This window comes from Misgurnus anguillicaudatus, chromosome 14, assembly GCF_027580225.2.
Source record: "Misgurnus anguillicaudatus chromosome 14, ASM2758022v2, whole genome shotgun sequence".
NCBI classification, from domain to species: domain Eukaryota; kingdom Metazoa; phylum Chordata; class Actinopteri; order Cypriniformes; family Cobitidae; genus Misgurnus; species Misgurnus anguillicaudatus.
In genome coordinates this window covers 5283562-5299122 of record NC_073350.2, presented here as the reverse complement: position 1 = coordinate 5299122, position 15561 = coordinate 5283562, and the positions used below count along the sequence as shown (strand labels likewise).

The window sequence follows — 15561 nt, the reverse complement described above, 5'->3', positions numbered from 1 at the left end:
TTCATCTACCCGCACACTTTATGGTAATAAGTGGCATGTTTTTGAAGAATGGTGTGAGCGGAGAGTGGTTATCCCTTTTCAGTGCTCTGTTAAGGATATTTTATGCTTTCTCCAGTATCTGTTGGATAAAGGGAAGGCTTTCTCCACTATTAAAGTGTACCTGGCTGCTATTTCAGCCTGCCATATAGGTTTTGGTGAAAAATTGGCAGGTCAGCACCCTTTAATAAGTCGTTTTATGAAGGGGGCGCGCCGCATACGGCCAGTATCTAAGCAGATGGTCCCATTATGGGATCTACCTATCGTCTTAGAAGCATTATCTCAACATCCGTTCGAGCCGATAGAAGCGGTGGGTCTTAAGCATCTTTCTCTTAAAACAGCACTGCTTCTGGCTTTAGTGACAGCTAAGCGTGTAAGTGATTTACATGCTTTGTCCGTTAGCCCGTCTTGTTTGCAATTTGCTCCGGGGCTTACTAAAGTTTCTTTTCGTCCTAACCCTGCTTTCATGCCTAAGGTTATGGAATCGGCATATAGATGCCCGGCTAAGGAATTGGCAGCTTTTCATCCTCCCCCGTTTTCTTCCCCGGAGGATCAGAAGCTTAATGCGTTATGCCCGGTGCGCGCTCTTCAGAGGACAGCGGGTTTCAGAACTTGTGACCAGCTGTTTGTGTCTTGGGCTGCTCCTCACATAGGGAAGCCGTTATCTCGACAGCGGTTATCTCATTGGATTGTGGAGGCTATATCTGTCGCTTATAGTAACAGGGGGCTTCAGCCCCCTAGAGGCTTGAGAGCTCATTCCACGAGGGGTATGGCTACATCATGGGCTTTATTCAGAGGGGTCTCTGTTCAGGACATTTGCTCGGCGGCGAGTTAGGCAACACCACATACGTTTGTGTGATTCTATAGGCTGGAGGTTTCAGAGCCGTCTTTAGCACATGCTGTGCTGGGAGCTGGCAATTCTCTACCCATTTGAGGACAGTAATATGGGTGCAATCCGGAAGCGGTCTATATCTCCCATAGTGAAACACCGAGCAAAACCAGAAAAAGAACGTTGGGTTACTTAACGCAAGGCCCGGTTCTTTGATAACAGAGTGAGGTGTTTCACCGGCACTTCCCTCCTTGCACTTGGACGGGAAGAAATCTCTAGTAATGACGTAGGGAGGAGTCGACCTGGCTGATATAGGTAGAGCGGAGCCTGGTCACAGGTCGACCTGTCTGTCAAAGACAGACGTGGTGTCATTAGAGCTTCCGCAGTTGGTCACGCCCAAAGCGATTCCCATAGTGAAACACCTCACTCTGTTATCAAAGAACCGGGGCTTACGTTAAGTAACCCAACGATTTTATCCTACAAAGCAATAAAAGCCATGGTAAAAAACTGATCAAAGATGATGACAGTGTGTAAGGTAATATCTGTGTCTGATAAATGCATGGTGCAGAGGAGGTTGTAAAACTCTTCAGAAAGACCAGTCATATTTTTTTAATACTTTGACTTAAATAGTGACATTTTTACATTTAAAATATCTGCTAATGATGAGAACATTTTGATTATTATGTACATATAGAAAATCGGCCAAACATATCGGCCATCGGCTGCCCTGATTTCTAAAAATTGGCATCGGCATCGGCCAGAGAAAAAGCATATGGGTCGACCTCTAGTTAAGATTGTAACACCTGTGTTTGTGCTGCAGTTTTAAGTCAGGACATTCCGCACATCTTTGCCATGACTTTGTTCGAGGAGTACATCTACTGGACAGACTGGGAGACCAAATCCATCAACAGAGCTCACAAGACCCTCGGGACCAACAAGACCATGCTGATCAGCACCCTGCACAGACCCATGGACATCCACATCTACCATCCCTACAGACAACCTGAAGGAAAGTCTTCGCTACACTTAACCAAATCCTGTAACTTCATCTCATAATCCACTTGATTTTCAATACACTGTACTTTATTGTTGTAGTCACAAATCACCCGTGCCAGACGGACAACGGGGGCTGCAGTAACTTGTGTCTTCTGTCTCCTGGTGGAGGTTATAAATGTGCCTGCCCCACGAATTTCTACCTTGCCGCTGATGGGAAACAGTGCATGTCCAACTGCACCGCCAGCCAGGTGAATACAACAAACTTCATGTTTAAAGTTCTTTGTGTAGTCTGTTTTGGTGTCTTATTGGTTTCCATCCACATTACCAGTAGAGACCAGTAGAGGGATTGACGTCCAGAACCTTAATAGGTTTAAATCGCGTGCTCTGAACGTCCATCACTCACAACCTCGGTTTGAAATCAACATGGTGGCGGACTGAATAAGGCATTTATTTTCCATTAAAACTGATAGAATTCCCATTACAACCATTGAATCCATTTAAGCAGGTTTTTGTCCTAGAACACTTATATGTTGTTTATTGCCAACAGTCAGGCCAGTTCATTAGGATCTTGAACTTAATCAGACTAAATAAAATACATCTGTCAACAGTATGTCTGCAAGAATGACAAGTGTATTCCCTTCTGGTGGAAATGCGACACAGAGGACGACTGTGGCGACCGATCCGACGAGCCTGCCGACTGCCCTGAGTGATGGAGATTTCTTTGGTCTACACGTGGACACGTTTTAACAACAGTATGAGAGCAGTGTTATAAATCATGTTTGTGTGTTTACCAGCTGAGTTTAAATGCAGACCTGGTCAGTTCCAGTGTGGCACTGGCATCTGCACAAACCCAGCGTACATCTGTGATGGAGACAACGACTGCCAGGACAACTCGGATGAAGCCAACTGCGGTACATTTTTATGACTTCACACTAAAAATATGCCAGCATTACCGTAGCATTGGGAGATAAACATACTGTGTCAGTGAAATGTTGCCGTTGCATTTACGGCGGTGTGTTTTGCTCACAGATATCCACGTGTGTTTGCCCAGTCAGTTTAAATGCACAAATCCCAGTCGCTGTATTCCAGGAATATTCCGCTGTAATGGTCAGGACAACTGTGGCGAGGGAGAGGATGAGAAAGACTGCCGTGAGCTTAATTTCTCTGCTCATTTACATTTATGTTTTGTAACTTATAACATATTTTGTACGCAAATACAGGCTGGATAATTTTTTTTTTTTATTATGCTATTGATTACTCTTCAGTAATGTATTTATTACCATGTATACATATTACAAATTACAAAATGATTACGTAATTACATTCCTTATAACAAAATTGTATTATTTGATTAGTAGTGACGTCAGACAACCTGCTGAAAGTGGTTTGATTAAAGTATAACAGTGTATTTGTGTATGCAGCGGAGGTGACGTGTGCGCCTAACCAGTTCCAGTGCTCTGTAACTAAACGCTGTATCCCTCGGGTATGGGTGTGTGATCGTGACAATGACTGTGTGGACGGATCTGATGAACCTGCCAACTGCAGTAAGATTATACATTCATTAAACAAACTGAAAGCAGGGTGTGCAAGGACTTATAAAACAATAATCAGTATCTATGTCAATAAAATACAAAGAAAATAAAAAAGTGGTTAATACAGGTTGGTGAGTAGAATTGTTAAATAAGCAATTATTATTGCAAAATAAACAATTACTTTAAATAATATTTCATTTAAATGTACTTAAAATCAGAAAATGTGGTCATTGGTGTTTGGTGCATATAGTCTTCAGAAATAAATATTAAAGGCACAATATGATTTTTGCTTTAAAATAGTCAGTCATTATTAGCACAGTGTTTACAAGCATTTTGTTCATTTGTGTACATACATTATCCAAAATGTTTGAACTCATAGTTTAACGTCCTTCCTTCATTGCCTGTCAGTGGTGTCATGTGTTTCACTTTATGTGGTTTTGCATTGACCAATTGGCTGTGACATTAAAGTAGTCAATATTGTAACTGAAAACAATTGCGCTATTGACCAAGTGTTTTTGCTAGTTTAAGCCCAACACCGTTATCATGTTCACCTCCAGCAATGTATAAATAGCAAATGGGTGATTCTCACAAAATCCATACTTAAAAGGTGTCCAGCATCCAACCAACATGATCTCACAAAGTTCCGTGGGATAGTCACGGAATTTTGTGCTAATTTTTCTGTGGCATTCTCACGGATCTCCGCATTTTTTCGTGGCCCTGCTACGGACTGTCTTTTTCCGTGGCATTCTCACGGATTGGTTACTCAACTGCTTTTTCCTATTTTCAAACCATTTTCGCTTCGGTTTAGGGTTAGATTTGGTGTTTGCGTTTGTATGTCACTTTAACTATTGGTTTATACTATTTTTTCTGATTTATTCGTTTATATTTTCTAAACTTTAAACAATTGTCGCCTGGCGTTGGGGTTAGAGTTGGGTTTGGGTAGGGATGTCATTTCGTGTAAATCTAACCCTAAACCGAAGCGAAAATGGTAAGAAAATAGGACAAAACAGTTGAGTTACCAATCCGTGAGAATCCCACGGAAAAAGACAGTCCGTAGCAGGGCCACGGAAAAATGCGGAGATCCTTGAGAATGCCAAGGAAAAATGAGCACAAAATTCTGTGACTATGCCACGGAAATTCGTGAGATCAGGTTGCCAGCATCAGATTTTTTTAAAAAAGCCCTTAAAGCCCATTTCTATGCACATATAAGATTAAGGTCTGAACCTACTATAACCATTTTTGTAGAGGATTTAAAAAATATTTCCTGTAGAATTTTTTACATTTTTTAGATTATCATTTGAAAAAAAATTCATTGCCGCAACATGATATTACATTAATTATATGCATTTACAAACTCATGTTTCGGTAATGAGAACTAAAAAGTTGTCTAGGTACTATGACAAATAAAATTTCAACTTTTATCTGGAGAGAAAAAATAAGAACTGGTTACCTGGTAGCCATCTTAAGTATCACAGTCAATTATGTCACTTACAACAATTTCTTTTTTTTAAATGTTAGTTCCTTGAGGGCTTAAACAATGATTGAAATTGTTGTGGAGGATGAGAAAACTGGTCTTGGACACATTTATATTCCTTATTATTGTCTCTACATTTACCAATGATCACCAAATACCACATGTTTCTTTACTGTAAATGTTTATAGTATAACATGCACTGAAGCTTTTTATGTTTTAGATTTTTTAATTATAAATATTTCCATGTCAAAGAACCCAAATCCAGTCATGGACACGTTGCGGTAATGAAAATTTTCCTCTTAAATGTGGAAAAAAACAACAAAATTAGTCTGTATAATGTCATTTGAAATCATGTGCAAAATAGCACAGAGATGTTTGTAACTGTATGCTTCTTATTTTGATACCCTTACTTTGCATTTACTTTTTTATCAAAATGTTTCATGACACCTCGTAATTCTAATTTGGCGAGAATCACCCAAATGCATTTGCACCAATTTATCCGCCCATGGGCGTACTTGGTGTCCTGAGGTGTCATGTAAATAGGAAATCCACCATAACACGAGCAAAAGGTTCGCTTCTCACAGATGAGCCTCTGATTGGTTTATTGCATGTTCTGTCCAAAACACACCCATTACTCATTAAGAAAATAGGGACAACCCATTTAGACCTTGCGCCAGCTGCGTGGGTTCGGACACACCTAAGTGAACTTGTGTTTTATACCATGCGCTCAGATGGTAAAAATAGGGCCCTGGATGTATGAGTGGCAAACACCAGTAGTCAATAATTAGTACCAAAATAAGAGTCCCATTTATTCATGTCATAAATAGGATTCTCTGGGAGCAATGCGTGCCACAATCTGTTGTTGTTTCTATCAAGCCACACTGATGTCTTTCACCTTTGCTATTGCTTTGCAACCTCTTTCTGCAAAATGACATACTGTACATGTATTGTGCCTTTAAGCAGCCAAGCAGACAAAGTTATGTGTCATCCAAAATGATCAGATATTACCCGATTTCTCAGCATGTTAATACATGCTAATACAGTGATTTGTATTGGCATTAGTATGTTTTTTTTTTTTTTGCTTGTAGCTCAAATGACATGTGGTGTGGATGAGTTTCGCTGTAAAGACTCCGGCCGCTGTATCCCAGCTCGCTGGAAATGTGACGGAGAGGACGACTGTGGCGACTCTTCAGATGAACCCAAAGAGGAGTGCGGTGCGTCCAGACAGCCGTAAAGCCCCAGAAACCTCTACAAAAATGATAGTTTACGTATATAAAGTAGTATATACTTTAGAAGTCAACTCTTGAAACAGAATTATAAAAATACAAGGTCAAACGTATTGTTCTCAAAACTCATTGCCTATAATAAACAAATGGCATTAATTATAATGAAAGATGGAAAAACACACTTTTCAAACAAGACCAAAAAAATGATGGGTTTATCAAATTAAACCAAAGTAAAAATTGTCCAAATACTTTTATGGTCATGGCATAATATTTTGTAGATATTTTGTGACATCGTACTTAAGTTAACATCATGTTTATTTTGTGACTACTGTGTGTATCCAGATGAGAGAACGTGTGAGCCGTATCAGTTCCGCTGTAAAAACAACCGTTGTGTGCCCGGCCGCTGGCAGTGTGACTATGACAATGACTGCGGTGACAACTCAGATGAGGACAAGTGTGGTAAGTTTACATGACATGTTACATACATGAGGTCCAAAACAGACTTCTGCTTAAAGTCACACATCCAGGGTAGGGCTGCTCATTAATGGGCAAAATCATAATCACAATTATTTTTTTAACAATCAAAGTCACAATTATTTAACAGGATTACTCAGTGACGTTGAAAACGTGTATTTATTTTAACTTTTTATTAAGTAAGTGTTGCAATAGGCAGTGGTGCATTCAGAAGTGCCTTACAAACACATCGGTCTAGCAGCACGCAATTTATATTTTAATCGCACAAAATTAATTTACCTCGATTAAAAAAAAACTATTCATTGCACAGCCCTTATCCAGAGCCATGCTTCAATTACACATCATGACATGTGGAGCAATAAAGCACAGTAAACACTGTTCACATTTTATCGTTGTTTTACTCTATATTGTTGTAGATAGTGCACATTTTCTAAAACCTAATTTTAGATTAATGTAATAAACAATGCTAATAGCAAATAATAATTTGTAATCATCACATATTTTGACTTGGAAATGAATAGATTTATTTAAATTAATACAGATACGCAACTAGCATTAAAATGGGTTTGAAATCCTGTTTCTTGATGATGTAGACAAGTTATATTTTGTAGCATCTGTAATAGTCTTAGTTTCCACTGCTTATAGACTTTATTTCTTTCCTTATGAGGTTAGTATTCATCTGACCACTGCCATTTTGAGTTATTTGATCATAATCACATTGTTAATGAACATCAATGTTTCATGTGTTCATGTTTTCATGATGTCTGGTCATTCACCTGTCACCTGTATCTTGTGTTTATTCTTGATTTCACACTGGCACATTGATGTGAGTTAGAGGTAGGTTTCCATTTTCAAAATGTCCACCTTTCTCTTTCACTGTCAGTGACAGATTATTGATGATATATTGAGAAGCTTGTGTGGTCTTTCTGCTAAACAGGCAGAAAACCAAAGGTGAGAGTATGAAAGCTTGGATAGAAACAAGACCCCCAAAAAATGTCTTGCAGGAAGCCACATACTAACTGTTTATAAAACATGTTATTTTGCACATCCATACTTTGCTACTTTTTATTTCAATTTTTGTAAAAATGAATAATTTCAAGAAGTTACATTTACAGTTGCCTTTTTAAGCAAGTGTAGATTCTGAGAATCAAATTAAGCCAAATGTCAACTTTTAATTAGTAGTCCATAAATGGTTAAGTGACAAATGTGCAGTAAAAAATATTTGAAAGAAACACTGCTGGGTTAAAAATGACCCAATGCTGGGTTAAAAATGTCCCAATGTTGGGTTGTTGTTATGCCACCATTGGGAATAATAACCCAGCAGTTGGGTTAAAACAACCCAGGTCAGTTTTATCCCAGCAGTGTTTCTGTTGAATATTTACCCAACATGGGTAAAAACCACAGCATTTTTAGAGTACATGGTATGTTGAACATTTTGAATAAATATGAGACAAACTTTGCTATCATCCTTTCAAAACAGCTGAAAATGATATGATTTTAAAATACTCATACTGTTTTTTAAGATATTTTGAGATTAAAACAAACCAAAACAAATCTGTGATGCTTTTATGTGTGTCACATCAAGTACCGAAATGGTGTTTATTGCATTAAAGAGAAAGTGAAAGGTATAGTATTAAAGTATTTTTGTATTTTAAACATGTCAAAGAAGAAAGTTTATTTTTGTTACAAACAATATTAACATTTTGTAATTTTTTATCGACAAAATGTTACTAAAACTCTTCTAGAGCCTCCCTACAGCACAGCAAAGCTAAATATGATTAATATTCAAACAATATTCATTAAGATTTAGAGTTAAGTTTTATTATTTTTTTAAGGTATAATGTTGATTCTGTTTACTTTCTGCATCATTATTTTAGGACCTCCTCTCTTCTCCGTGGATCCCTTTTCATTTTCTCTCTATAGAGGGTATGCATTGACGTCAGTTTTCCAAGTGACCACGTCGGAGCACGCACTGTTGAGTGGCAAACGTGCAACAAAATATCTGATAGCGGCGAAAATGGCAGTAAAACTGACTATTATCAGCTTAAATTGAATTTAGTTGATAGCAGCGGTGGACAATACTTAGTTACATTAGTTACATTTTCCAAGCATCTGTGCTTTATTAGGGTGTTTGTCTTGGGAAAAATGTTACTTCACTACATTCTAAAGCATAGAATCATACTGTTTATTCTATAAAATTGCATATTAAAATTTATTTAATACCTAATTAGATTAAAATTGTGTAGTTTTACTTGAGTAAAAGTATGTTAATGTACTTAAATATTAAATGTAAAACCAAAACTTGTATTTATGAAATGTAATAGAATAAAAATTATGATAATATGCTTTGGAATGTGTTAAAGAAAAACACGGATAAAATACAAATACTTGAAAAATACTTTTAAGTAGAAAGTAAAACGTCTGCTTGATAGTGACTCTAGCAACTTATCAACCCACCTGTGGTCTGTGGACGTTGACATGAACGACCAATTTACTTCTCCTTTTTGTGTTTCTTGGCACTCTATAAAACGATAGCTCCGAATTCTTGTTGATCTGTTCAGTCTATCGCACAACAGCTTTTTCCCATTTAGATGCATTTTCCCCGTGTTTTCGCTGATTTGACACTGTACACAAAATGCTGCCGCTCTGTTTTTTGCCACTCAGTGGGCGTAACCGCAGTCACTTTCGCCGAAGGTGACGTCACGTGCATACCCTCTATACCTTCATGTTGTCCACTCTCCCAGTTAAGTAAATGAATCTATCCTGTCTTCTGAATGTGTGAAACGATGTAATAGATTTAAAGTGTAAGGGTTGTCATTGTGTGTGTCAGTGCCCAGGAAATGCTCTGAGAGTGAGTTTGCATGCACTAGCGGTAGATGTATCGCTGGCCGATGGAAGTGTGATGGAGACCATGACTGTGCTGATGGATCTGATGAGGTACACAATCATTTATACACACCTGGTGCAGGAAAACACATAGGCCTACACTGTTCTATTTGTAATGAATAGTAAACACTTTCTGTTTGTTTGTTTGTTTGTTTGTTTAGTACGACTGTGACATAAAATGCGATAATGACCAGTTTCAGTGTAAGAATGGTCACTGTATCCCGTTCCGCTGGAGGTGTGACGCAGATGCAGACTGCATGGATGGCAGCGATGAGCAGAACTGTGACACTGGAGGTTAAACATACACACACGCAAACACACATTAACACATTAACCATATCAAAGTAATCGCTGAGCTGAAAATAAAAACTATTATTACGTTCATATTTGGGGTTGGGGGAAATTTAATGGATGATTCTAAATGGATTCACAAATGTCAAAAATTGATTCTTAAATGTTAGTTTACAAAATAATATCTTGACGTTATCAGAACCAAAAGGCAGCGGTTGCGGTGTTGCACACAGACAGACAATATACTGTACTTCTGAAAAAATATGAGCATCGTTTGTTATCTGGATATACGGCGCTGAGTGTGCAACATTAGACAAATGCAGTAATACTGCCAAAATCACTGTGTATAATGATGATGATTAGAAAGTTCCTGGAAGTTACTGCCGGTTAATGTAGTCACGTTTAATTACTATTTTTTACTGGTTTTAATGTCTGAAAACAGAACATATGTGAATGAAATGGCTTCATTGAGCACGTAGCTGCATAAAAATACAATATATTACCGTTCAGAGACTAGTAGCAAGACACATGATAAATGCTGGGCAATTGTGCTGAAATTAATACAGAAACTGTGTGTGTGTGTATCAGTGGGTCAATACTGCCTCCTGGATGAGTTTCAGTGTAATAACACTCTGTGTAAGCCGCTGGCCTGGAGGTGTGATGGTGAGGATGACTGTGGAGATAACTCAGATGAAAACCCAGAAGATTGCAGTAAGTCATTTATTATTTATCACTTTATTTATCATATGACAATATGACTCTTTTATCATGGTATGAATATACTCATATCATAGTAGGCAACAGTAGTACAAAACAGATTTGTACTAAAACTATAGAACTAAATTCAATAAAATGGAGCATTACATGTCTTCACGTGTCTCATGATGTATTTCATCAAACTATATTGTTGTAGTTTTAAATGTCAGGAGTTTGGTCTCATTCTTTTATGCTGCAATGCCATAAAGACTTTCACATCTTTACATTCAGACCGAGCAATGTCTTCTCTAATCTTCCACTTATCTTTGTGTCACAGAAAGATTTCACTGTCCTCCCACCAGACAGTTTAGATGCCATAATGACCGAGTGTGTCTGCCAGTGTCTAAACAATGCGACGGTGTTGACAACTGTGGAGACAACAGCGATGAACTAAACTGCCGTGAGTAACCGCCAGATCTATTAAAAGCCTGTGCTGTTAGTGCAAATGCTCAACCTTAACCCGAACGACTTATTGATTGTGTTATCAAACCTCTGTTAAAGTGAATCTATGCTCTTTTCAGAAACCCCTGCCCATGTGCCCTGCGCTAAGGATGAGTTTACATGCAGTAACGGCAAGTGTATAAGCGCAGACTTGCGCTGCAATTACTTCAACGACTGCGAGGACTACGGCTCCGACGAGATCAGCTGCAACAAGAAAGGTGTGTTAATTTGTGCCTGAGGAAGTTGTTAAACTTAGATTGATGTATAATCAATGGTTAATGTGTGTGCTTTGTGTCTCTCAACAGATTCTGGTCTGTACGAGTGCCACCATAACCGCAGTCTGTGTGGAGAAGAAGCCCACTGTGTGGTAAACCGAACTGACAGCTTCTGCTCCTGCAGACCCGGCTTCCAGAAAACACTGCAGCAGACTTGCACAGGTACCGCAACACAAACATGCCCAAAATAACTGTGCTGTAGGCAATTTTCCCAAATTTTCTAACTTAAAACATCTTACTTAAAAAGGCCAACTGCATTTTAAAAGACTTCACTCATCCTGGACGTCATCATCTTCCCTCTGGGAGGAGGTATAGACTAATAAAAGCTTAAAGGTGGTGCATATGTGCCTTGCTCTACTCACAATGTCTACTTGTAACATTGTTTAGTCTCGATTTCTTTTCTTTTTTTTATGATAAAAAAACATTTTTTCTGTAATCAGACATTAAAATATGTAACATATTTCTACCTGTTATATAAAGGCTTGAATGAAAAACAACAGTAATGAAGTTGAAAAACCTGGCTATATTTAAGACCGACTTGACATGCAGCCAAAAGCATTGATTTTGGAAGAGCAGGAGGTCAAAACCAACATCAAAGCAATAATATTAGCAGATCATTAGCTGCTGTTTGGTTCAGGTAATGTAAACACCAATGGCTAAAAGCAACCTTATCTCACGAATTTCTGTGGAATAGTCACAAATTTTTTGCTAATTTTTTCCATGGCATTCTCACGGATCTGCGCATTTTTCCATGGCCCTGCCATGGACTGTCTTTTTCTGTGGCATTCTCACGGATTGGTAACTCAACTGCTTTTTCCTATTTTCAAACCATTGTCGCTTCGGTTTACGGTTAAATTTGGTGTTTGGTTTGTATGTCACTTTAAGTATTGGTTTATACTATTTTTTTTCCTGCTTTATTCTTTTATATTTTCGGTTAGAGTTGGGTTTGGGTAAGGATGTCATTTTATGTAAATCTAACCCTAAACCGAAGTGACAATGGTAAGAAAATAGGACAAAACAGTTGATTAACCAATACGTGAGAATGTCACGGAAAAAGACAGTCCGTGGCAGGGCCACGGAAAAATGTGGAAATCCGTGAGAATGTCACGGAAAAATTATTTGACTATTCCGCAGAAATTCGTGAGATCAGGCTGGCTAAAAGACTGTCAATGTAAAACATGAACTCAGCATGCAGTCAATACTGGATGTCAGAGGCTGTTTACACTTGGTATTAAGATGTGTTTTCATCGATCGGATCACAAGTGGACGAGAGAGACACATCACATTTACACTTGTTTTTTAAATTGGGTGAGTCTCTCTGCTGTCATTTAAACACGAGCGGGAGTAATTATGAGTTTATATGGACGCGAACTAATATTATGTCAGAGTCCTCTGCTTTTGTTGTTAGTAATCATGCTGCACAGTGTTTTGTACATGTATATGTTAGAGCTTTCTCTAAATTTTCAGCGCAATTGATGAAATAGGATCGCGCAACTTTCACACGCTTGCAATATGAAACTGCAGAGATCAGCAGTTTAGTTGATCAATGAAAGGCTAAAAATAGCGCTGTTCACCGTGTGTTCACGCCAGAAGTCAGAAAAGATGTAAAACATTGTGCTCAGTACCTCAGATTAGATAAATGGGCGGAGAGAAGGCGGTTGCATGTGGCTGTTCGAACACATTCAACCACATGTGCGTTTACACTACAAAAACAATCCGTTCGAAAGGGTTTTCGGCGACATCTGAATGTGGTTGAATGTGGTCGAAAGTGGACGAGCTCAAAACGTTTTGAACACCGTTTACACCTGGCATTAACTTCGTCCACTTGTGATCCGATCGATGAAAACGCATGTTAATGCCAAGTGTAATCAGCCTCTGTGTCACACAGAACTCATGTATAAATAAATAATAAACTCATTCTTTATTAATGTGTTCTCCACATTGTTTAGAAATTGTTAGATTTGTGTTTAAGTGAGTTTTATTATCACCTATGCAAATTGTGACTAAAAAGTCTCAATTAAATCTAACTTATATATTTTTTAATATACCTAAAGTAGCCAGACTTTGTCTGGAAATTGCAAAAAAATTACTCTTAACATTTTATCACACAGCTTATTGAGTTTTGATGATTTTTATCTATTCTGGGCTGCTATTGGCTGCTTTTTCTACGTTATTGGATCTAGTTGTGTTTAAAAAACCTTTTTAATTTATTTATTTAATTTCTAACATTCAGACATTTAGACATATGCCTTCTTCTGTATTAGTGTACTGCTATCGTTGCTATTGCTGTTGCTTTTAGTTGTGTTTCTTCTCTGTGTCAGATGTGAATGAGTGCAAGCAGTTTGGGATCTGTTCTCACATATGTAACAACACAAAGGGCTCCCACAAATGCAGCTGCCACAAGTACTTCACCAAAGTCAACAACACCTGCAAAACTGACAGCAGGTTTTATAAACAAAATACTACAGTATTCTGTAATAACAACTCATATTTCATTTCTTGGTTTGTAATGAAGTCACTTGTTTTATTGTTGGTGACATGTTTTATACCTGGAACTGACAGCAACAAGATTTCTTTAAAATTATGAACACTCAGAAATGAAACTTTTTCATTAAAGGAACAGTATTTAAGAAATGTATATCAATTAATCATAAAATGGTCCTGATATGTCACTAGACATTAAGAAATAATTTTGATTTCAAATACTTATATCACTGACAACAGTGGTCCGGCCAGGATATTGTCATTTAAAAAGTGGAGTTGCAGCCCTCAACTGATGTTTATGTTGTCATTTTGTGTATTGGCCACCAGTTGTGAGATTGCAGTACCAGTTTTAGCCACAAGTTTTGTGATTGCAGTACCAGTTTTGGCCACAATCCTACATACTGTTCCTTTAACTAATTACCAACCTGAATGACTTTCTGGCTTTGCAACATAAAATAAGTTGTTTTAAATACTCTTTAGGTCATTTTTTTTTTTTTTTTTTGATGAAAATAAAACATCCACACAGCTTTATATTCATTCATGTCAAAATTAAACGGTGTACTCTGACCTTAAAGCTTTGCTTGTATTCAGAATATATTACAGTTTCTTTTCTCTTCACATCCATTGTGTCATTCTAGGCAGTGATAAACAAGTTCTGTACGTCGCAGATGATAATGAAATTCGCAGTCTGTATCCTGGAATGCAAAACTGGATATACGAACAAGCCTTCCAGGGAGATGCAAAGGTCCGAATTGACGCAATGGACCTGCACATTAAATCCAAACGGATCTTCTGGACTAACTGGCACACCGGCAGAATCTCATCTTTCGAGCAGCCGTCTAATGGACCTGCATCGCCAAATTCGAACCGCAACCGGCGACAAACCGATCCCAGAGTGACTGATCTAGAGGTCAGAGCTTCAACATAACAAACCGTTTACGTACAGTATGGCATCATGATATTTCAATTTCAATCACAGTTTCATACGAATAAATACCTAAATTCTAAAGCACCATTTAATAGGGCTGTCACAATGATTCAATAATCGTCTCGTCGCGATTGTTTGACCTCATTGCGATGATTTCGGATCACCGCAATGACTGCACATCTGTCTAAAAAACACAAGGGGGAGCTGCAGCGCCTGTATAAATGAGACAGTACCAGATTACTTTTAAATATGTGTTATGTGTATTAATATTTACTGCCAGGTAAACCTTGCAAAAGATTTTATGTAAATAATTACAACAATGTGTGAAATTATTTTATGAACAAACAAAAAATTTATGAGAATTAAACGTGAAAGCAAAAAAAAAACCAATTAATCATAATCGTCAAAGCCCTTATACGGGCAATTAATTGTAATAACGATCACAGTTTATTAGACAATTAACCGTCAGCCAAATTTAATAACCGTGACAGATATACAATTTAATATAAGTCTGACATTTTTGGTCAAAACCTTCAAATTAGTATTGTTTTGATTAGCATGAACAGTACAAAATATAGAAAATATAAATGTTAAACAACTTAAAATAACAATAAAAGGAATACTTTGAGCAAGGAAAGTACCAAAACTTTTATTTTAGTGAGGAGAATGACACGTTAATATTATTATTACACCCGTTACATCAAATATTATGTGGTTCACCCGCTGGTAACCTGCGTGCAGGCTACGAAAAGTTTAGGATTCGATTTGGATGTAAAATTAGGATGAAAACAGCAGCCCTGGCTAGTTGAGAAACAACTACAGCCTAAATCCCCTAAATGTTGTGTTTAGGGTTAGATTTGGATAAAGAAGTATGATAAAACAGTGCTCATCCCACAAGATTTTGTTCGTTTCTGGCACTATGGCATTTTTGCG

The 15561-nt window shown here is 37.7% G+C and overlaps 1 protein-coding gene across 1 annotated transcript in view; it reads left to right on the top strand.

Annotated features, from left to right (window-relative positions):
• Window positions 1–15561, top strand: part of LOC129428110 (low-density lipoprotein receptor-related protein 1) — a 216796-nt gene that overhangs the window by 180049 nt on the left and 21186 nt on the right. The window contains exons 62-77 of the mRNA XM_073875764.1: window positions 1686–1874; window positions 1961–2109; window positions 2470–2569; window positions 2662–2772; window positions 2891–3010; window positions 3283–3405; window positions 5956–6081; window positions 6436–6552; window positions 9398–9504; window positions 9615–9747; window positions 10333–10455; window positions 10778–10900; window positions 11022–11159; window positions 11247–11378; window positions 13538–13661; window positions 14343–14610. Of these exons, the coding sequence (XP_073731865.1) occupies window positions 1686–1874; window positions 1961–2109; window positions 2470–2569; window positions 2662–2772; window positions 2891–3010; window positions 3283–3405; window positions 5956–6081; window positions 6436–6552; window positions 9398–9504; window positions 9615–9747; window positions 10333–10455; window positions 10778–10900; window positions 11022–11159; window positions 11247–11378; window positions 13538–13661; window positions 14343–14610 (2183 nt within the window). The remainder of the gene's footprint in view (window positions 1–1685; window positions 1875–1960; window positions 2110–2469; window positions 2570–2661; window positions 2773–2890; window positions 3011–3282; window positions 3406–5955; window positions 6082–6435; window positions 6553–9397; window positions 9505–9614; window positions 9748–10332; window positions 10456–10777; window positions 10901–11021; window positions 11160–11246; window positions 11379–13537; window positions 13662–14342; window positions 14611–15561) is intronic.